General features: G+C 40.3%; 1 protein-coding gene across 2 annotated transcripts; it reads left to right on the top strand.

Moving 5' to 3' along the window:
• The first annotated feature begins 821 nt into the window (after window positions 1–821).
• Window positions 822–21,294, top strand: ANAPC7 (anaphase promoting complex subunit 7). Of its 2 annotated transcripts, none has more exons than XM_037817187.1 (11): window positions 822–1,021; window positions 4,777–4,963; window positions 6,856–6,975; window positions 11,696–11,807; window positions 12,071–12,224; window positions 12,985–13,127; window positions 14,598–14,715; window positions 15,261–15,457; window positions 17,709–17,933; window positions 18,636–18,786; window positions 20,482–21,294. In XM_037817187.1, the coding sequence occupies exons 1-11, from the start codon at window positions 822–824 to the stop codon at window positions 20,669–20,671; spliced, it is 1,797 nt and encodes a 598-aa protein (XP_037673115.1). In that variant the 3' UTR covers window positions 20,672–21,294. The 2 variants fall into 2 exon arrangements, with proteins under 2 accessions (XP_037673115.1, XP_037673117.1); XM_037817189.1 differs by lacking the exon at window positions 822–1,021 and adding an exon at window positions 1,073–1,423.
• Window positions 21,295–22,858: the final 1,564 nt, after the last annotated feature.

Below are 22,858 nucleotides of genomic sequence, written 5' to 3'. Positions count from 1 at the left end.
CCTTAATATGACGATGGGTGTGATTTTTAGTATTATAGTGAGGCATAGATGACTTGCAGATTAAAGCCTAAGCTACTGTGTATGTCAGGTGGGCCCATTTTGGTTAGATACTGCTTTGGTTATCAAGATAACTTTGGACTTGGGGTGGGTTTAGTTTTGGGCTGACCTAAGACCTTTCATTAACAAACATTAGGGGCTGTCTTTAGTGATTAAAAAACTTCAAAGTCGAAAAACTGGGTAAATGGGTACAAGTTGGAGGTTAGTCACAAGGATTTTACAGTCACAAGGGCACACCATAAAGGCTATAGAATCATTATCAGAGATCAAGGCAGCTGGATTACAGTTCAGGTTTCAGTTATTTCCCTGTCTACTTTAATATACCAGAAAGTGGAAAAAAAAAAAAAATCGATATAATGATTCAGTAATCATAATCAGTCCTTGAATCCTAACTTCTCGGTTACAGTTTTAACAATTTGCAGTTCAGGGGGTTTCAGTAATTTCAGGTATTTCCTTTTGGCTATTCTACAATACACTGAAAAGGATGAAAAAGGCATCTATATGAAGATTCAGTCATCAAAATTATTTGTTTAATCTTAATTTCTCTGTTACATTCCTATTGAGGCAGCTTCTGTCCAACCAAACCCATTTTAAACCGTCTATAAAGTTTGCTGGTTGGCACGTGCACATTATCTTTGCTTAGAAACTAAAGAACCCAAACCATTCTCCCACACAGTCAGCAGGAGCAAGCAGGGAACTTTGATTTCACTCAGGCACCTCCGTGGTCGCCTATTTTCCTGGGGGCGGGGCCGCCCGCGGACCCGATGGACCCCGGCGAGGCTGCCATCTTGGAGCCTTCCCTGAAGAGCGTCTACGGGATTTCGGTGCCCCTGTCGCCGCTACCCGCGGCTTTGCGGGCCAGGATGAATGTCATAGACCACGTCCGGGACATGGCGGCCGCGGGGCTGCACTCCAACGTGCGGCTGCTCAGCAGCTTGTTACTTACGATGAGTAACAACAACCCGTGAGTTGAGGAGACAGCGGCGCCGGGTTGGGGACGGGCGGGACGGAGGGGCCGAGGGCCCGGCCCGGGCTCAGGGGTCAGCGAGGGCCTCGTCGCACGGAGCCGGCTTAGGATGGCGAGCCGGCTGGACTGGGCGCCTGCGTGGTCCCCGGCGTGGAGACGAGGTCCCTGCGGGCAGCGGCTTGGAGGAGTGGGAAGCAGGCGGCTCTGAGAACGACCCTGTTGAGGGTCCTCCCCAAACCCTGGGAGCGAAGGGTTTTCCCGGGCACCTGGCGCCGAGCAGAGAGGCTGTCGCGTCCCTGGATTGATTCCTCCTGTCCCGGCTCCTTCCCAGAGGACCTTTTCCCTCTCGCTGCAGCTCAGAGGGGCCCAGCCTCCTGGTTTTTATACCTTCGCCCCCATGTAAGATTGACTTATTCCTTTGAGGGTGTCGGGGGGGGGGGTCCACTCACTCGTCTCGGCAAGCCCCGCAATACGGGAGTCTCCCTTGCCGGGTGGGAGTGGTGGTGCTTGTGTCCTGTCCGAGATGTACTAGCCTGGCCCTTTCAGTGTTTCCAGAGCTTCCGTTTGTGGCGTCTCGTTAAGTATGAACCGATGGTCCAATTCCGTGCAGGTTACTCCCCTGCCTAAAAGCCTCCATTGCTCTTAAAATTAAGATTCCTTCCCATGGCCGTTAAGACCAGACATCGTGTCATCTGCTCCACTCAACCGCCCTCCAGCTCCCTGGCTAGTCATTCTTTTAGGTGACCACCCCGAGCTTGCTGTCCCTGCTGTCTGGAGTCCTCACCTCAGAGCTGCTTCTCATTCAGGCTTCAGCTCAGACATCTCTCCTAAAGAGCCTTTCTCCAGCCACAGAACAGCCCCTGTTCTATCTCCTTGCCCTGTTTTATTTTCTGCATGGCTTTTACCACCTGATGAAGTTATTTCTTTATTTCATCTGTATCTGCCTCCGCTGCTGGACAGTAAGAACCATGAGGTTAGGTGTCTCATCGGTTGTGTTCCCTGCTGCATCCTCATCACCCAAAAGGGTGCTGGTAGGCAGTAAGCACATGTGTTTCTTGACTGTCATAAGGAAGTGGGTACAACCTCAGGGAGGTGGGATACTTTGTCCAAGTTCAAACATCTAGGAAGTGGAGGGGCCAAGATTGGACCCTGGGCCTCACTGACACTAGTCTATTCTGACCCACCAGAGTCTAAATGGCATTGTACTTGAATGTTCTCTTCAGTGTGGAGTCACTGCAGTTGGCCTGCCCTAGAAGTTGTTTAGGTCAGCAAGAAAAGGCCCTAAGTGTATGCAGTGCAGCCCCTGCTCCCCGTTTCATTTCCATCAGTGTGTTTGGGACCTCACTGTGTGAGACTCATCATTTTGCCGCCATCCACTTAGTGCTGACAGCAAGGAGCCCTGGTCTCTTTCAGACCTCTTATGTTTGTTCTGGAACCTTTCATTTGGTTTCCAGTGATTTGCCAAGGCATGTGGTTTACACCATTGGGGATTTATGCAACAATCGGTCATTACTCTGGGTTCTTGAAGGTGTTACAGGATCGTTGGAAGCAGTTTTTGGTCCTCTGGCTAGACTAAGTTTAAATAGCCCAGACTGCTTCATATTGGATTAGACTGGCAGTTTCTTAGTTTCAAGAGGTGTTTAAATTCTGACCTTTATCATTTATATTTTAAATCATCTTACTGAATATGAAATACACGGCTAAAAAAAGATACAAATAGTATAGAAAGGGTTTGCAGGTGGTTAATGTGTGTCCCTGACTTCTGAACCATTTCCCTTCTCTGGAGGCAACAGCTATTAAGTTTCTCATGTATTATTCCAGAGATAATCCTTGCATGTATAAGTAAGTGTGTATATTACATTATATAAATAGTTGAATGACTTCTGTGTGTGTAGTGATATATTGTTCTTTCTCTGAGTTCTTTATTTCTCACTAAATGCATAGAATCTCAGTTAGAAGGGATCTTAAGTCATCTGGACTGTACTTTTTGGTCCTTGAATTTCCTTTGTAGCTGTATATTCAGTGTTTAGTCTATCTATCCTTTTGTTTTTGTTTTTGCTTTTTAGGATTTTTTATTAAGATATAATTCACATTTCATAAAATTCATCCTTTTATGTGTACAATCCTGTGTTTTTTAGTTTATTTACAAGGTTCTGCAACCATCACCACAACCTCAGTTCCAGAACATTCTCCTTAATCCAGAAAGAAGTCCCATTGAAGGGTTGGTGTCATTCATTTCAAAAGAATGACTCCATGAGCATCCTTCCCCATCCCCTCTGACCCCCCTAAGCTCTGGCAAATACTAATCTGCTTTCTGTATTTATTTATTTATTTATTTTTGAACATTAAAGCAAACAGATTTTTATTATAAAGTAGAATTCATCATTTGCATGGAATTGCAAGCTAAAATCCTCAACATGACTGAAATTTCAAGCTTGGGGAGGACATCTTTACATTATTGCCACTCTTCTACTCTTTTAGATATTTTACAATAAGATTTTGAGGAATACTGATCTATGCTATTTGATTTGAGGTGAGAAGACCTAGCTTATGGGCCTTCGTGTCCTCACCCTTTCTGGTACGGTGCTCTACTGTACCAACTCAGAAGGATGAGGATCATGCAGGTTAGATCCTAAAAGACCCTGCCCGTCAGGATTTTTTTTTTTAATCATATTTTTTATTGTACAATGTAACATATATACATAAAAGTGATAACTTTCCAAGTACAATTTAACAAGTAGTTAAGAGAGCAAATGTCAAAGAATATTGTAGGCTACAATTCCACAGTTTCAGTTAAATGGTATCTATTCTTGATTATGCCTTCAATTGTGAGAAATTAACCATCTATAAAGTTCTTTCACTCACTCTCACTGTTTCATTTTAAGAGGCTGAACCTTCCACCCATCACAGAGGAACATGTAAGCTCCTCTGAACTTGGGCAGTAGTGGGGGAAGGTTGGGGTTGGAGAGTAAAAATTTGAGTTTCCCATTAAGTGTGGTGGCCAGCTTCTAGGCAGTTAGAATGCTTGGGAGCAATATTCAAAGCTAAAGAAAAAGTTTGAGACATTGGTTCCTTTATGCTGTTCTTAAACCCCTGAGACTCAAAAAAATAAGAATTCTAGTCCTAATAAAATTTACTTTTATATTTTAAAAAGATAAAAATCTTATCAAACAAGGCTGTTGCCTGTGGCATTTTCCTTAGTCATTGAAGAGTTTTCGAGTATCCCCAAACCTCTTTATGTTCAATCTCTTCCTAAAAAGGATTCAGGGGTGAGGTTTCTGTTTTTCAGTTCCTTTAACCCTTCTTTGGTATACAGCTAAATCGTTGTAATTGTTTTCCTTTGGCCATATTATTCTTAAAACTTGATGTTAACATAAGAAATTATGGACAGTTACATATTACACTAAAATTAAGAGGGCTTTGATTAAAGGAGGGGAGGGAAAGGCTTATTGCATTTTCCCTTTTATGTATCTATGTTATTGATTTACAGGTATGCATTACATTTATAGTAAGTAAAGGAAAAATTGAAGTGTATTAAAACAACAATTTATTGCAGTGTCCTAGACCACATTAGCATAGAGGTGACTCTCATGCCTCTCACTTCAGGGACTAGCATTTAAAGTACATTGACTTTTTTGTAAACTAACATTATGTGAGACTTTGTGCTAGGCACACGTAGACACTAAGGAGGGTGTTCTGTCTAACGTTTCAAAATAGCCCATGTAGCGGGTGTACTTTTCTTTCTTTTGTAGTGAGTTATTCTCCCCGTCCCAGAAGTACCAGCTTTTGGTGTATCATGCAGATTCTCTGTTTCATGATAAGGAATATCGGAATGCTGTGAGTAAGTATACCATGGCTTTACAGCAAAAGAAAGCCCTAAGTAAAACTTCAAAAGTGAGACCTTCAACTGGAAATTCTGCGTCTGCTCCACAAAGTCAGGTAATTGGAGATAGCAGTATGAAATTATTTTGAGAGAGACTGAAAGAATCTAGAAGATGGGTGATCAGATGTAGAAGATGGTAAAATAAAAATAATTTTAAAGGGGATCTGACTGGAGGAGTAAAGATAAAAAGCTACATTTAAATGCAAGAATGCATCCAGTCAAGCATTAAGGTCTAAGAACAAAATTCACTTTTTATGTATGAATCTGAAAATGGAATGAAACATGAATTATCTGGATTCTAACCAAAGTCATGCATTGTCTCCCTATTATACAAACAGAACTCAAAATTTAAGGCATGCTTATAATTTCAGTGGAAATACAACTTTTAAAATTTCATTCAATTGTTAGGCTTGTGAATACCTGGGAAAATTTATAGGAAATAATTTAGGAACTTGTGACAATTTTTGCTGCTTTATAAATAGTAGTTAAATAAATGAAAGGAAAAAATTGTAATGTCCTCACCATTTGACCAAAACATCCCATTGCTAGAAATTAACCCTAACAATAGACTTAGTAGGTTTACAAGGTGTGACCCAAGGCTGCTCATTGTCACCTTGTTTAAAATAGTAAGAAACTGGAAACAAGGGTCTGGTTAAATTATAGTATAGCTATAAAATGGAATATCATGGAACTATATAAGCAATGAAATATGAGATAGAGGTATATTTGCTGATTGGGAAAGAACTCTTTTGTATATTAATGAGGTATAAAGTACTATGTTTGATGCCTTTTTTGTTTAGAGGGGATAGTATATGAATTTATAAGTATATCCTAGTGTATGCAGAAAATATCTGGACAATATGCATAAAAGATTTTGTTTATGTGTGAAGGAAATAAATTTAAGGGCAGAAAGCTTTAGGGAGAGAGAAATTTTGACTTTTTACTTTGAATCTTTCTTTAAATTTAAATATGCTAACCGTATACATGCAACTTAATGTATTTGAAATGAATGTCAATAGAGTAGGAGTGAGATTATAGGCCATGTTTTTTGTGTGTTTTTCCACATTAAAAAACACTAATTTTGTAGTTCCTTTTTTTTTTAAGCATATAGATAATTCACTTTATTTTATTTTTGTTTTCTGTTATTAAAGAACTGATTGTAAGGATTTTCTCTTATTTTCTGATACTGAATGGAAGTCACATATGTCATCCAGACAGGTTCATTCATAAAGATAGCTAATGTTTATTGAGCGTTCAGTATATCAAGCATCATGCTAAACCTATCATATGAATTAATATATTTAATCTTTAAGGAGGCTTTTTAAAAAATTGAAATATAAATTCACATACCAGGAAACTTGTCCTTTTAGTGTACCATTTATAAGGTTATACAACTATTACCACTATCTAATTCCAGAATATTTTCATCATCTCCAACCCCCTCCCCCCCCCCAAAAAAAAACAAACCTGTGCACATTAGCACTCATTCCTTACTCACTCCTTTCCCCAGCCTCTGGCAATCACTAATCTGCTTTCTGTCTCTATGGATTTGCCTATTCTGGACATTTCATGTAAATGAATCATACAACGTGGAGCCTTTTGTGTCTGGTTTCTTTCACTGTAATGTTTTTAAGATTTGTCCGTTGGTAGTGTGTATCAGTTCCTCCTTTTTATTGTCAAACAATATTCCATTGTATAGATATACCACATTTTATTTATCCTTTCATCAGTTGATAGATATCTGGGGTTCCTGTTTTTGACTGTTATTAATGATGCTGCTATAAACTTTTGAGTACAGGTTTTTGTATGGAATATATTTTAATTTTTCTTGGGTATATACCAAGGAATGGAATTGCTGGGTCACATGGTAACAGTTTGCTTGTTTAACTTTTTGAGGAGCTGCCATGCTGTTAAAATATTTTAAAGAAGTGTTTTCATTGCTTTTTAGTGTCTTCCATCTGAAATTGAAGTGAAATACAAAATGGCTGAATGTTACACAATGTTGAAACAAGATAAAGATGCCATTGCTATACTTGACGGGATCCCTTCAAGGCAGAGAACTCCCAAAGTAAGTTGAACTAACAATCTGTGTAAAAACAACAACAACAAACAATCTGTGTATTTCTGTCCTTCCCAACCCTCCAAATCTTCTTCCCCCATATTTTCTCTATGCCTTCAGGAGTCCATCTGAACATTTTTTTTTCATGACTCTTTCATTTTGTTTCCCTCCTAATGGGATGAACAGGGAGTGTTCAGGTAGCTAGATGAGTGACTTTTCTTAGGAACCTTGAATGATAGCTGGAAAATACCACCGATGCTTACTATTCTTTGATATTTCATACTCTAGGAAATAATGATTTGCAAAACACTTCCAAGTGACAAGACCACTTGTTTTAGAACTTTTTTTTTTTTCATTCCATAGCTGACCCCTTTTGATGATGGCTGTGGTTTTTTATATCCCCTTTATTTTTTAAAGCAAGACCACAAGATCCCCTTTGTACTTGGTTTGTGTGATATACATTCATGTTTGATTGGGCCATATTCTATAAAGTACCGTTCTATATTGAAGAAAGAAGCATCTTTAGCTGACATCAAAAGATCTGGTATCTTGTCTGAATTTAGAGTATACAAGCTGGGTGCAATTACCAGTTTCTGAGCTTTGCTTTTTATTCCTCATTTTAAAAATAAGAGTAATAATATCTTCTCTGCTGACTTGTATAAAAATAAGATCATGTATGTGAAAATACTTTTTAAAGTGTTTTTCTGTAAGGAGTGTTATATTCGGTGTCTTTGATCAAAAGTTTTTTTTGAAGTCTGTTTTAGATGAACAATGAGAATCCTTGCTCCTAGGATTGAATTTATATCAGTATTTAACCTTCTAACATATACTCTCACATCACCTGCCCCCCTCACTTCATTGTAAACTCTTCTGTGCAACTCGTGATTAAGCAGTAAGGAATTGTACCGATTAGGGAACTGTGAATATCCCTCTTCCCCTAAAGAAAAGGGGTCTTAGCAGTTGGGACCTGGTATATTTTAGTGAATACTTCACTGAAGTGTTGCTGTGTTTTGAAAGTAAACAGTTAAACTTGGTGAGAATGTATTTAAGCCCTTCCTGATATTCAGGAATTATTTATTTTCTGAGATTTTTAAAACTAGGCTATTTCTCCCAGTATGTCTTATATGGTGGTTGCTATTAAAAGCATTTGTAAGTATATTATGGACTAAACCGGCACACAATAACTTTGGATGCTACATACCAAATTGCATTCTTGATAAACTATAAAAGTCTTCTCTTACCCCCAAGAGTAATTTTTTGGCATATATGAAGAATGACTGTTGCTCTACCCAATGTGTCTTCCTCTTGGGAGAAGCCATTGTGACTATAAACTTTGATACTTATTCTTCATCCTATTGGAAATGTACCATAATTTCTTCTTAATAATTTTCAGAAGTTTGGGGAACATTTTTGGAAAATAAATAATGACAAAGTCAGTTTTGTGGTGTGCACCACTTTGATGTTTGCAGCCATCATTCTAAGAGAGACCAGAGGAGTCTTCGTTTTTTAGGATTGTATATCCCTCAGGCTCTTGTTGTAGCCAGAAGCAAAGATGTGTGCCTCAAGCATAAATCTATAATGTTTACCGTTTTTCTTTCTTCTCTGTTAGGGAGTTAGCTGATTTCTCTGTGTAAGACAAGAAAATGAGTCAAAATACCTCTAACTGCACGTCTGTTAATGTATGGTAAACATTGCCAAACATTCCCTCACATTTTAAAGGAAAATTCCAGTTAGATTATAATATCTTGGTAAATGTTTACCTTTTAAGAGTAAACATACCAACATAAAATCTCACTCAGTTTTTAGAAAATAATCACTGCTTGTTTTTATAACTGGTGAAATATGGTTTTATAATGTTCCTGGTATGGATCTGTTTTAAAAAGACTTTCTCACTAGATAGTACTTGAAATTCATTCTTTCAAATTGATAGTCAAGTAGCTTAATGGGAATTTTGATATTTGTTGAGACAGATGGTCCATCCATCAGTCATGGTTTGTAATAACAAGCAATCAAGAAAGGATACTAAATTTCACCTTTTATTCTTTTCCAGTATTGAAACTAATACTGGAGTTTTCCTTTAAGTACCTTCCTTTGCGTTTTCAAAATAGCCTAAAAAGGAAAATCTGAAACTAGTTAAAAAATACTTTTATCTCTAGTATAGCATTATTTCATTGTTGAATTAGTGTAGATTAATGCAATACTGATTGTTTTATATATTATAGGTCTATAATTGGAACAAATGTTCTTGTTCTTCATCTTCAGAGCCATTCATGAGTAAATATCTGGGTTTTAGATTGTATACCATGCCACAGACAGTTGCAGACATTGGGATTGACTTTTCTTTTGTGTTCTCATGTTGATTGATTCCTTAGGTTAATTATCTGGCAAACACTGTGTTGTATTTAAAATCTGTTAATTTTAAATTGGAATATTGTGTTTTTCTCTTTGTACTGTTAAGAAGATCATTCAGCTCTTTTTGAACTTCTACATTCTTTGAAAACTTTTAGGCTTTCTCAAGTTTGCCCTGTTGCAGTTTTGGGAAGGTTTTTTTTTTTTTAATTCAGTTTTATTGGGATATATTCACATACCATACAGTCATCCGTGGTGTACAATCAACTGTTCACAGTACCATCTTATAGTTGTGCATTTATCACCCCAATCTATTTTTTTTATTCAGTTTTATTGAGATATGTTCACATACCATATAATCATCCATGGTGTACAATCACCTGTTCACAGAACCATCCTGTAGTTGTGCATTCATCACCCCAATCTATGTTTGAATATTTTCTTTACACCAGAAAGAACCAGAATCAGAATAAAAAATAAAAATAAAAAAAGAACACCCAAATCACACACACCCCCCATCCCACCCTATTTTTCATTTAGGTTTTGTCCCCATTTTTCTACTCATCCATCCATACACTGGATAAAGGGAGTGCAATCCATAGGGTTTTCACAATCACACTGTCACCCCTTGTAAGCTACATTATTATACATTCATCTTCAAGAGTCAAGGCTACTGGGCTGGAGTTTGGTAGTTTCAGATATTTACTTCTAGCTATTCCAATATATTAAAACCTAAACCATGTTATCTATATAGTGTGTAAGAATGTCCACCAGAGTGATCTCTCGACTCCATTTGAAATCTCTTAGCCACTGAAGCTTTATTTCATTTCATTTCGCATCCCCCTTTTGGTCAAGAAGATGGTCTCAATCCCATGATGCCAGGTCTAGATTCATCCCTGGGAGTCATATCCTGCGTTGCCAGGGAGATTTACATCCCTGGGAGTCGGGTCCCACATAGGGGGGAGGGCAGCGAGATCACCCACTAAGGTGGCTTAGTTAGAGAGAGAGAGGCCATACCTGAGCAACAAAGAGGGACTCAGGGGGAGACTCTTAGGCACAATTATAAGCAGGTTTAGCCTCTCCTTGCAGCAACAAACTTCATAGGGGCCAGCTCCAAGACAGAGGGCTCAGCACATCAAGCCGTCAGTCCGCAACGTTTGTGAGAACATCAGCAACAATCCAGGTGAGGAAGTCCAACACCTCTGCATTCTCCACCAGGTCTTCTTGGGGGCCCCGAATATATATTTTTATTCTCCACCCGAATTACTTTAGGATGTGTTGCTATTTCATTCTAATTTATACAGACCTACCATAGCTCACTTCCTGTTCAAAGTTCCATGTAATGTAGTGTTTGAACAAACTGACCGTAGAAGTTATATTGTTTAGAAAAAAAAAAGCACCCAGTGATCTTTTTTACTTTGTTCTTTTTCACTTTAATTTTTATTCTTATTACTTTTGTGTGTGTGGTAATGAAAATGTTCAAAAGTTAATTTTGGTGATGGACGCACAACTATCTGGTGGTACTGTGAACAATTGATTGTACACTTTCTATGACTGTATGGTATGTGAATATATGTCAATAGAATTGAATTATTAAAAAATTAAAAAAAAAAGAAAATACAGATCCTACACCAAATAAACATCTCTTCCCTTGGTCTTACATGGAAGTTCAAGTTTGAACACAGTTTCAGTGGGAAGGGTTATTTTAATAGAGCTTTACTAACTTATAGATTTGAATTGTGCTAAAAATGCAGATATCCTGCACTTACTGGATTTAAATACTGTAGCTAATCTCTGGGTCATTGTCCACCTCTATAGGTCAGTTAGAGTCTGATTTTTGTAGCATTCCTTCGATGAGCCAGGTAGTACCTGTGAGTCAAAACCACCAGACTAATTGTTGAAGAGAAGCCAAGTATTTCATTCTGCATCTATTGTTTCTTTTTTGGGAAAAATTCTATTGATCCTTCTTGCCTAGCAATGTCAGGAGTTCCTTTTCTTATGCCTCGATATTAATTGTGTTTAAGATATGGAAACTTGAGCACTTCTGGGGTAGTTCAACTGCTGTCTTGAGAGCAGGAAGGAATAAAGTTAACTAGAATTCTGTAACTGTGCTCAAATGAATGTTATTCCAGTTTCCGGAGGCAGCATCTTTGGTCCAGCTGTTACTGGACCTTTTGGTTTGGTAAGTGAGAGGGTAATTGACTTTCCTATTAGGGCTGGGAGGACCTAGGTAAAGTAAGGTAGTAAATTTTTCTTTAAGAATGGGTCTGTGGGTAAATTTTCCAGCAAAAAGTAGAATAATAGCTGGTAATGAAAATCAGGACTTTCCAATGTGAGATATTTTCTTTGCAGTATACACTTTCGTTTTTGTTTATTACAGATAAATATGATGCTGGCAAACCTCTACAAGAAGGCTGGTCAGGAGCGCCCTTCCGTCACCAGCTACAAGGAAGTGCTAAGGCAGTGCCCGTTAGCCCTTGATGCCATTCTAGGTATACATACTTTTCTTCCTATTTTTTTTAGCATGTTTCCTAAGATTGTAGTTCTCAATCTTGGCATGCATTAGAATAGCCTTATTTTTTAAAGGTTGCCCAGGCTTCACATCCAGAGGATTATGACTGTTACATATTCCTTCACTTAACAAGAAATATTAAATGATGGTTTTTCTGTCTTTTGTATCTTGCTGAGGTATTGTTGCTTCTTGAGTTGTGTATTCTGCTGTGCCTCACCTCTCTCCTGCTTTCCTTTGAATTAGGTTTGCTGTCCCTTTCTGTAAAAGGTGCAGAGGTGGCATCGATGACAATGAACGTGATCCAGACTGTGCCTAACTTGGACTGGCTCTCTGTGTGGATCAAAGCATATGCTTTTGTGCACACTGGTGATAACTCAAGAGCAATCAATACCATCTGGTGAGAGCCACGAAGTTAACTCAGTGTTCTTGAGGCCATTTCCTTGTCTTGAGGTCTGATGTGTAAGAAAAACAAGGTGCTTATCTCTTAGTGTTGCAGGAAGTTGTCCCTGGGCTTTGTTAGCCTCAGAATATATCGAATGGTCCCAGCTCTCTGTTGGGGACCTGTTAAAATGTAAAATCAGACTGAGTTCAACTCTGTACTTGAAAAAGTAATATAACCCTTACACTGCAGACTTCTTAGTGTACCATGTTTGAGCCTGGAAAGAAATCTGTTTGGACGCCCCAGAAGCATACTTTATTTAAAGCAGCATCTGACCTGGTTTGCCTTTTTAGGGCTGTGATTTTCTTTCTAGTCAGGTAAAGTTCAAGGACAAGAGACTGGGGTTTGTGTTGTGCAGAGTCATCCAATTGAGGTAGCTGTCACTTGGGAATGACTTTACATTTAACATTTATATTTATTGTGTAATGTTCTTTGAGAAAATGCAGCCAGAATTTTCATCCTAGGCAGTGAAGGATTTCTCCTTTATTCTGTTTATTCGCTATGCTATGTAACACTTTTTTAAATCATAAACAGAATAAGCAAATCTAAGTATATACAATAGCATTTTTCCCCTTCACAATAGACTTCTAAGTTTGTTTAATTATGAAAAATTTCATACATATACCAAAGAGAATAGTGTCCATATACCCATCACCCAGATTCAGCAACTAACAGAATTTATAATAGATTTTAAGGTTCACTTTTTAATGTCTTCAAGTTCACTAGAGAAAAAATCATTATTGCGAGATAATGTGGAGCTACTGGGAAGCTTAGCAGATCTTTACTTCAGAGCTGGAGACAATAAAAACTCTGTCCTCAAGTTTGAACAGGCGCAGATGTTGGATCCTTATCTGATAAAAGGTAAAATTCTGGGGACAGGGTGGGAGTGGCTGTAGAGGGACAGATCAGAGACAATAGGGAGGAAATATAGCATGAAATCCTGATACTGTTTTTCATAGAAATGTTTTGTACAACTTACTACAGTAGCCTTTTATTATGATTATTATTTAATATCCTGCAATGTCTCTAATTCAAGTGTTGCCTCCCCATAGATCATTACTTTTTTTTTTTTTTTTTCTTTTGGGGAGTCATAGCCCCTGCTTGTGATTTATAAATTTATGATGTGCCTGAGAGTTTGGATGGCATCCCTTGAACCATTAATATTCTTTTGGGGAATTTTGTTTTACTGGGTCCTTAGTACAATTAAAAGGTAGTAAGGGAACACATACTAAGAAAGGGATAAGATGATTAAAGAAGGTATTTAGGATTGAACAACAATAAAAATCATTGATCAGAAAAAAGAGTGTGGCTGAAGGAGTAAGCAGGAATACTTGCAAAGGATGGCTGTTGGTGACTGGCAGTGAGCAGTCAGAGGGCTGGGCTCAGGAATAGTGGGAATTCAAGTTGGATGGAAAGGCTGAAGTCCATTTGTAAAAGACCAGAAAAAGCCATTATAAAAATGTGGCCGCATGACAATAAACAGTCGTGTAGCCCTTTAAGTCAAGAGAATAACAGAGCAGGAAGGGGACCTTCACAAGCATCTAGATGAAGCAACAGACCCAGAAAGATTGTTCTTCTCCGGGCCGTAGGCACCCATGATGAAAATGGTGTTGTAGAAATGTTAATCTGGCGGTAGACAACTCAGAGTTGAAAGCTCAGACCCAAGCTTGGGACAGTAGGGAGTGTTGCAGTAATCTTAGCTTGAGAGGAGTTTTTATGGGAACCTAAAGAGGTAGCAAGGAATGGAGGAGAATTTTAGCAAGAGATGGTGATGCAGAGAGCAAGGGGCCCTTTTTATAGAATATTTCTGAAAACAAGCGAGAATAAAGGGGGTGATTTTTAATGAAGTAGATTCCAGAAAGAGCTTTATACTTTTTCTGGAATAGGCCAGTGTTTCTGAGACTAACTAGCATTTTTAGCACATTGTTTGTACTCCCGACTGCCTGGAGCTCTTGGAAGAGAGAACTTATTTAATGCCTTTTTTGGGACTTTTCTGGTTATGAGTTAGGATAGTTGTATATCACGCCAGAGGCTAGAGATAAACAGTACCTGAAAATAACAGGCTTTCAAATTGTGAGGTAGGTCCTTCTGCTCCCTTGTGTTTTTTTGGGATGGGTTTTGCCTTATTATTAGTCATTTTGTAGGAAACTAAAAGTACTAGTGTAAGTCGTTCCTAATGGTGGAAGGGGCTCAGGCCCTGCCAGAACTGGAGCCGTGGCAAGAGTCTCAAGGGCAGATATCCTGGGGCATGTTCTGGTTGCTGCTGCTTTATGTAGAGCCCCTGCTGCTTTTGTTCACAGAACCTCTTCTTACTGTGTCCTTCCTTTTTAGGAATGGATGTATATGGCTACCTCCTGGCCCGAGAAGGGCGGCTGGAGGACGTGGAGAACCTTGGCTGCCGCCTTTTCAATATTTCTGATCAGCACGCAGAGCCCTGGGTGGTCTCTGGGTATGTTTTACCATCCTCTTTTTCCTGAGTTTTCAGTAGATTCTTTGGGAGATGTGGTTTGAGGAAGTAATCAGACCTGGTTTCAAATCATGGTCTATGTCTTTGGATGCATTATTTACCTGAGTCTGTTTAGTCATTTTGAAAATGGGGATAATAATCCCCGCTTCATAGGGGTTAGTGTTAATTGACATAGTGACTACATCATGCTTAGCACTGGGCCTGTGCACAGTAAGCCATCAACAAACAGGGTCAAACAAATGCTGCTTTGTTATTGACCTGGCTTTACAATCTCCTTGAATGTCTCTCTTATAACATATCCAGGTTATCAGGTTCTTTTCCCTAAGTTTTCCCTTCCGTATTGAGATTTCCCTCTAATATAAATATGATAGTAGGTTTTTTTTCTTTTGTTGTTTCACTGATATCTTAGTTTAAAGCTGTAAATGTGGTTTATAATGAGGATCATTGTAGGGCCTTCTCTTTGATTTCTTGGATGAAGTTTCTTCGTAGTCTTCTCCCAGATAACTTTTGGTTGTTTTTCCCTCCAGGTGTCATAGCTTCTATAGCAAACGTTATTCCCGGGCCCTCTATTTAGGAGCTAAGGCCATTCAGCTGAACAGTAATAGTGTTCAAGCTTTGTTACTTAAGGGAGCAGCTCTTAGGAACATGGGCAGAGTCCAAGAAGCAATAATCCACTTCCGGGAGGCCATACGGCTTGCACCTTGTCGCTTAGATTGTTATGAAGGTAAGATAGAAAATATAGGTGAGTAGTGTGAATCTGTAGATGTGGTGACAGCAGTCAGATTGAAGGGTTCATAAGGCCAACAGTTCCCAAACTTTGTTGTACTTTAGAACAATCTGAGGAGCTTTAAAAGATCACTTTTTAAATCAGGCTGTCTGGGGTTGAAAGAGTAGGCATCAGTAATTTGTAAAAATTCTGGGTAATGCCAGTATGCAGACAAGTTTGGGAACTACTGCATTAAGCAATTAAATTCATTTAGGCCTATCACTTGGTTTTCAGTTCAGAAAACTTTCAGAATTCACCTTTTCTTATTTATTTTTGTTTTGTTTTGTTTATTTGCTTGCCTTTTTGGTGAGGGGTAGACGAGGTAGTTTTTTGTCTTTCTTTCCCCTCAAATGTGACGATCTCTGTGACAGGCACTGTGGTGTATCACTCGGTTATATCTTTATTGTTTTTCACTGTCATCTTGGAACAGAGATTATTCCTAGGGTAACTCCACTTCCATATATAACAGTGTTGGTGGTGGGAATAGGTCTGTTCATTGTGACCTCCAAAGTGGGCACAATCAGGGTCAAATTTTGTTTTGTTATGTAATATTTTAGGTTCATGTGAACTGACCCCAGGAGTTCAAAGGAACTGTGCCAGCTTCAGCAACATTTGGTGACTCAGTCACAGATATTAAAATAGATCTTACAAGATGCAGTTTCTCTAAAGCTTATTTTTATAAGAATTTAAAAATAAACTCAGGCATCTAGGAGTGAGTTGCTCTTCACAAGAAGATGAGTTCAAATTTGAGAAATAAAATTTGGAAGATTGGGAAAAGAATGAATCTGCATATATAGCCAGAGAGCTATGCCTATTATGGATTTGTTTGGGGGAAAGAGGATTGTCTTTGTTCCTAAAGAAACCCCAGCAAACCAAACACCAACTTTTGATTTCAAATTAAATTCTTCATCATGAAACTTCCTTACCCTCCCAGCTGCTTTTATCACAGTAATTCCATTCTCCTGCATGCCTGTCTGACAAGAGCCCAGCGATGCAATCAGATAAACCTCTACCACAGTGCTTTGAAACAAAGATGGTTAGGGTTGATGGGGCAGAGAACATTCTCCAGTTGGCCAGTGAACCTTCATGAGCTGTCTTCACTCAAGCTGCCATTTGGAGATTTGGACCAGAGTGAATCTAGTTATGCCCTCTTGTGCTTCCTGCAACCTCCAGCAGAGCTTCAGTCCTTTACTAGTGGAGTGCAGTGACTGCCCTCCTTCCGTTTCCTTCTGAAGTTCCAGTGGGACTTTAGCAGGGAAGAAAAACTACTCAATAAATAGTTGCAAAATACCTTATCCTGAATCGAACATGCTGCCTTTAAGAGTGAGGTAATTTCTGGTTAAGTAATCATAGAGTGTTGTAGAAGGTGCATGAGCATTATAAAGGCTGTGCTAGGTGGGAGGAGTATGCAGAGAAAATCTACCAGGGTTTGTGAGTTTGGGGTTTAAGCTGTTTCTCTGTTTTGATGAGTGCTTTGTGCCAATAAGTTCCTTCTCTGTTCTTCCTGACTTCTTGTCATGAATAGCTGAGGGTTCACTCTACTTGAGTTGACCCAATGGGGCATCTTGCTATAGGTGCAGAAAGGGGCAGGAGCTACAATATTTGGTCCATCTTATTAAGTGCTTTCCTGCTAGTGTAGGGTTCTGAGAAAGCCTCAGCAAGTGCCATTTGAGTTAACTTTTATATTCCAAATGAAAAAGCTTCCTTTCTCCCTATGTTGCCTGATGGTGGGGCCTTTTAGTTTGTAGTAGTAGTTTGGGCTGAAGGTGACTGAACTCATCTGGAGATTAGCAGCTCACTGATGATGGTCAAGGGGTAACAAAACCTTGGGTTTTGTTGGAAGCATCATCTCTTGCTACTTTAATCTCCTTACCATACGACCCACTAATGATTAGTGTCATGCTTATTCCTCTACTTCAGGTGGGTGTCTGCATGCCTTGGTTTACTTAGACACACTTGTTGCCTTCACTAACTGTAGGTGTCTTTGTGCGATACAGGCTTTTTCCACATCCTTCAGGTGCTTCTGGGAAGAGACCATCTTAGCTATTCCATCAACATCACCCTCCAGTCTATTCTCACCATCAGAGTTTTCCCCTCGTCTGCCCTTTGTTGAAAATTTGAAGGTTTGCAATTTGGAAGGCTGTCAGAATGGAAGCATGGCTTGGAATGGTAATATGGTTGAATGTCTTTCTGTGCTTGATTTTTTCAGGTCTCATCGAATGTTACTTAGCCTCCAACAGTATTCGTGAAGCAATGGTGATGGCTAACAATGTATACAAAACTCTCGGAGCAAATGCACAAACCCTTACCCTTTTAGCAACTGTTTGTCTTGAAGACCCAGTCACACAGGAGAAAGCCAAGACTTTATTAGATAAAGCCCTGACCCAAAGGCCAGATTACATTAAGGCCGTGGTGAAAAAAGCAGAACTACTTAGTAAGTGTATCTTATTTTCTCAACTGTTCATTGTTGATTTTTGTTAGAAAACCTGATCTCAGTTGATTTCCCCATGTCCCAGCTGGTTACAGATGACCGGACCGGGGCCTCTTGCAGCCTGCTTGAATTGGTTTATATTTAGCACAACCAAATGCAGCTGGCTTAGAACTGCTTGGATTGGTGATGGCCAGCTTTTAACCTTTTTCAGACTGGCTCAAACCGGCTACAGTTGGTTGGTACCTGTTCAGCTCAACTTCGATTTGGTTTTAGCTGTCCTGAACTCGTTTGGGCTGAATACAACTGGTTTTAGCTAGTTGGAACTAGTTTGAGCCATTTGGTTTCTCTTTTGACTTCCCTTGATTTTTTTTTTTTTTTTTTTTTTTTAACTCACTATTATGATCAATCCTGGGTTTGGTCTGGTTTGGCAAATAAAATGCATTTTGGCTTTTCATTTGAACTAAGTTTCATTTGAACTTCATTTTTAAGAGTATATTTTAAAAATCATAACTGAAACTGCAGACAAGCTTGCTCTCACCTCCTGCATCACCATCCTTCTCTTGACTTCTATAAATAGAGTGTCGGATGTGATCATCACAGCAGTTTATGTATATATGACTTGAGACAGGAGCATATTTCCAAAATGTTCTGAAGTCGGAAAATGAGGGGTTTTTTGCTTGTTCGTTTTTGTTTTTTTTTTTTCAGGCAGAGAACAGAAATATGAAGATGGAATTGCTTTGCTGAGGAACGCACTAGCTAATCAGAGTGACTGTGTCTTGCATCGGATCCTAGGAGATTTCCTTGTAGCTGTCAATGAGTATCAGGAAGCAATGGACCAGTATAGTATAGCACTAAGGTAGGCACGTAGCCTCCCGTGGGGGGAAAGGCCAGTGAGGAGGGGTAGAGGAGGCAGTGGAACTATGTAGCAGGAGTTCCAGAAACACACAGTCTGTGCCCAGAATTGAAAACAGAATAATAATAGTAATGCTGGAAGAGTTATTTGTGAATTCATGACTTCTAAATATTTTTCCTTAAAGTATATTAGCAACATTAAAGAACTGTTTCACTCATAACCAACCCACACCACTATAGAACATCTGATTTCATTTATATCAATCATGTATCTTCCTGTCCTTGCCCTCACATATACATATTTTTATAGGGTTATAAGTAGTATATATATTTTATATTCTACTTTTTAAAATCAAAGTATTGTTAAGTACTTTCCCATGTTTCTACCTACTACAGTGAAGAGCTTGAGCTCTGAAGTTTGAATACTACCTTCATTACCTATTTACTGTTATCTTGGGCAAGTTACTAACATTTCTTAGTATATCTACCTACTTTATTAGGTATTAAATAACTAAATGAGGATTAAATAATTATTCCATGTAAAGCTCTTACCACTGTGTCTGGTACAAAGTAAATACTTAATAAATAGTGGTATTATTACTACTTAACATAGAAGTGATTTTTTTGAGGGTTGTCTGTGTGTCTGTAAGGTCATAGTAGAGACCTGTCTTTAATTGAGTCTGATCACACCCATTTCTTATTCATCAGTTGCACACCAGTTGGGTGCTTGGCACCTCAGTACCCGCTGGGGATGCTGTGATCTGGGAGATCACAGTCTTGGGGAGCAGTCGGCCATGCAGACTAATTGGTACCATGTGCTAAATGCTGTAATGAAATCCATAGAAGGCCAGCTGGGGGCCCAGAGGCCAGGGAGTCCTGGGTGTCGGGGGGTTTGGGAGGCTGTATGAAACGTTTCAGAAAAGATGTCACAAGTCAATACACAGTTCTTTAAGTGGGAATAGATTCCAACATGGTTTTTATCTGTTTTTTTGGAAGCCCAGAAAGAAGCAAGTGAGACAATAAAATGCCAGACTTTCATGAGAGGTGGGATTTGCTAGGGATTGGACACCTACTGGGTGATGGTCACAAAAGCAAGGGGAGAGATTGTTTAGGAGCCAAATAAATGTTCTTGGGGCTCTAAATTTTTGGCACGTGTAATGACACTTAGCTGCCAAAGTTGAATGCCCAGGTAGGGGTAGCCTCAGGGTCCTGGGGTCTAACCTAGGAGTTTTACAAATCCTGTTCCATGATATGCATGATGCTTCTGGTTGCCTACTGAAATACTGATGTGTTTAATTTAAATATTGTAACATGGAACAGTTTTACTCACAGAAAATAACTTTTATAATTCTATAGCTCAAAAACCCAATATTTAAAGATTACATTTGAATTTTTCTGTTAATATTTGTTTGCTACTTTTTCATTGGTGTTATCTGGTAGCTTCCTCTAGCAGAATGCTAGGGGTAATAGGTATAAAAAGGTTGAGAATTCTAAAAATAAGGAAAAGAGGTCTTTTCCACCTCTAGTGGCAGACTCTCTTGATCTAGCCTGTGGAACCTGGAGTTGTTTGGAGAGGCCAGGCTTTACAGTTTCTCTGTGACTGTGTGGTCATTTCACTGCTGTGCCAGGGAGATGACGAATCAGCCAGCAAGAAGCAAGGCAGAGATTCAGGTCTCTCCTTTGTTTTGTTGTCCCCTAGTTTGGACCCCAATGACCAGAAGTCTCTAGAGGGGATGCAGAAGATGGAGAAGGAGGAGAGTCCCACGGATGCCACTCAGGAGGAGGATGTGGACGACATGGAAGGGAGTGGGGAAGAAGGGGACCTGGAGGGCAGCGACAGTGAGGCGGCCCAGTGGGCTGACCAGGAGCAGTGGTTCGGCATGCAGTGAGGCCAGCCCTGCTCTGAGCTCTTCCTGGTGGACTGAAGGACCCTGGGAGCCCGCGCTCTGGGAGGACATGATTGCAGCAGGGGTCTCTGCTCCTCGTCCCGTATTTCTAGTAATGACTTCCATTTTCAAACCAAGACCGACCAACCTTCCATACATCTCCATCCTCCCCCATCCTGCCAGGGAGGATGGTGGGAGCACTCTGAGGCTCACAAACATGGTGGGGCTTCTGGGACAAAGAGTGTTTTTTTCTAACTAATTCTAAATCTGAAAGCTCTAAATCACAACAATTGTCTGTGAAGTTGCAAATGAGTTTAAAGGACTGACCCGTCATCCCAGAGTGAAGGGGTCCTCTCCCCAGTTAGATGGCAGTGTGGGGTGGCCCTTGCAGAGTGGGTTTCCTGTTCCTTGAAGTAATGGTCCTGGGCTGTCCAAAACTTCCGTGGTAACCTTGCTTCTTTCTGCAACGTTAGCAATGCCTTAAGCTGACAGTTGCTGTTTTGCAGAACAGTTTTCCTATTTGTTGATCTAGTGACCCTGGGCCAGATCTGAGAAACTGCTGTCACCCAGAGCATGAACAGAGGTGCACTTGGGGCAATTAACTAATAAAACTGTTTTTTTGTACAGTCGTGGTGTTGGGTTGATCAGAATGAAAACCCTATTATAAATGGTTGTTTTTTTTGTTTTTTCTTTTCTTCGAATACATTGATTCAGCCCCAGGATTAACTTACCATACATGTTCTCCCCTTCTTCCCCTAGTGTTGGGAGCAGGGAGGGGTGGGGACCTCAGGTAACACTGGGTTCTTCAATTGGTAAATTTCCCTGGGACCCAACAGTCTTGGGTCTGATTTTAGACGATTCTGCCTGGCTCTTCCCCTGGGGGTTGAAGGTTGGTGTCAGGGTTCAATAGTCACGAGGGGCTGGGTCAGCCTGGAGTCTCCTGCCCGGAGGTTGCGGGTAGCTAGGAGGCCACTCACCCACCTGTTCCTCAGGAGGAGGTTGCCCTTTGACTATACAATTTAACTCCTGATTATTTGAAGGTGAAGGTAGCAGGGAATGAATGTCCCAGTGAACCCCTCATCATTTAAAAAAAGTTAAGTCAAAAGGTACAAAATGCGAATTTGATGTAAATGGGAATTTAAATCCACATTAACAGTTTAAGAGTTCAAAACTGCTGAATTTTAAATGGTCAAAATGTTACTGTTACACTGTCTTTCATCGTGAGACACCTGGGCAGCACCACATGCTCACTGAGCAGTTTCTCGAGTCCAGCAGGCACCCCGGAGTAAGCGTGCAGCATTCACTGCTCTGCCACCAGAAGACGTTTGCTCACTGATCTCACGGCTCTTGCCCAGGCACAGCGTCATGTGCTTGCTCAGCTCAGTCCTGAGCAGCTGTTGCCAGCCAGGTGTGTTGGAAGAAAAGGTGGAATCTTGGCATCCCTTGACCAGCTGTGAAGCTAGCTTGCTCTCCCAGTCTTGTTTCTGCATGTTGTTTCGTCCATGACCCTGAGATTACCTCTGCGGCAGGATGGTGTGCTTTGCCTTCCTGTTGGCACCTCATGCTCGTCTTGCCCCGGTGTAGTCCTTGGCTCTGCTGCCTGTCTGCCTGGGTCCCTGCATCCCAGTGGTGCCCTGGACTGGATCACTCCAGCCCCGCCCACCTGCTGCTCCAGCATTTCCAGACCCGTTGGGAGAAGAGCTTGGCTGCATTCTTAAGAGCACCTTTCGAAGGGCTGAAAAAAACTGAGTCCATGTCGGTGTGGATGGAGCTTGACTTCCAGGATTTCACTAGGCACTGCCACTCTCACATTTCCTTACCCTATCACATTATGTGACTTGATATCAAACAACCAAGCAAAAAACTTGTGAAGGGCAGGGAGTTGCAGGAAGCAGACTTCTGCACAGTGATGAGAATCTGGCCACCCAAACCTGTCAACTCCCACTGTGTCACCCGCAAAGAGACCAGGAGACTTCTGACAGGGTCTGCCTTCCAAAAGCCTGCAGGTGCCTTCTGGTGTCTGACATTTCACTCAGGGCCAGTATGGGGATGTTTTAACTGATTCCTTTAATTTCCTCTCTTAGACAGTTACCACAGGCTTGGGAGTCCGAGTCCAGTCTGGAGGACTGGAAAAGCCCCAGCTCTTCCACGTGGGAAGCCTCTGCAAGCCTCAGTTCCCTCACCCAGCTC

The sequence above is a fragment of the Choloepus didactylus genome, chromosome 23, assembly GCF_015220235.1.
Source record: "Choloepus didactylus isolate mChoDid1 chromosome 23, mChoDid1.pri, whole genome shotgun sequence".
NCBI lineage: Eukaryota > Metazoa > Chordata > Mammalia > Pilosa > Megalonychidae > Choloepus > Choloepus didactylus.
Note: the sequence above shows the minus strand (reverse complement) of the source record. Positions and strands in the feature narration are given on the sequence as shown.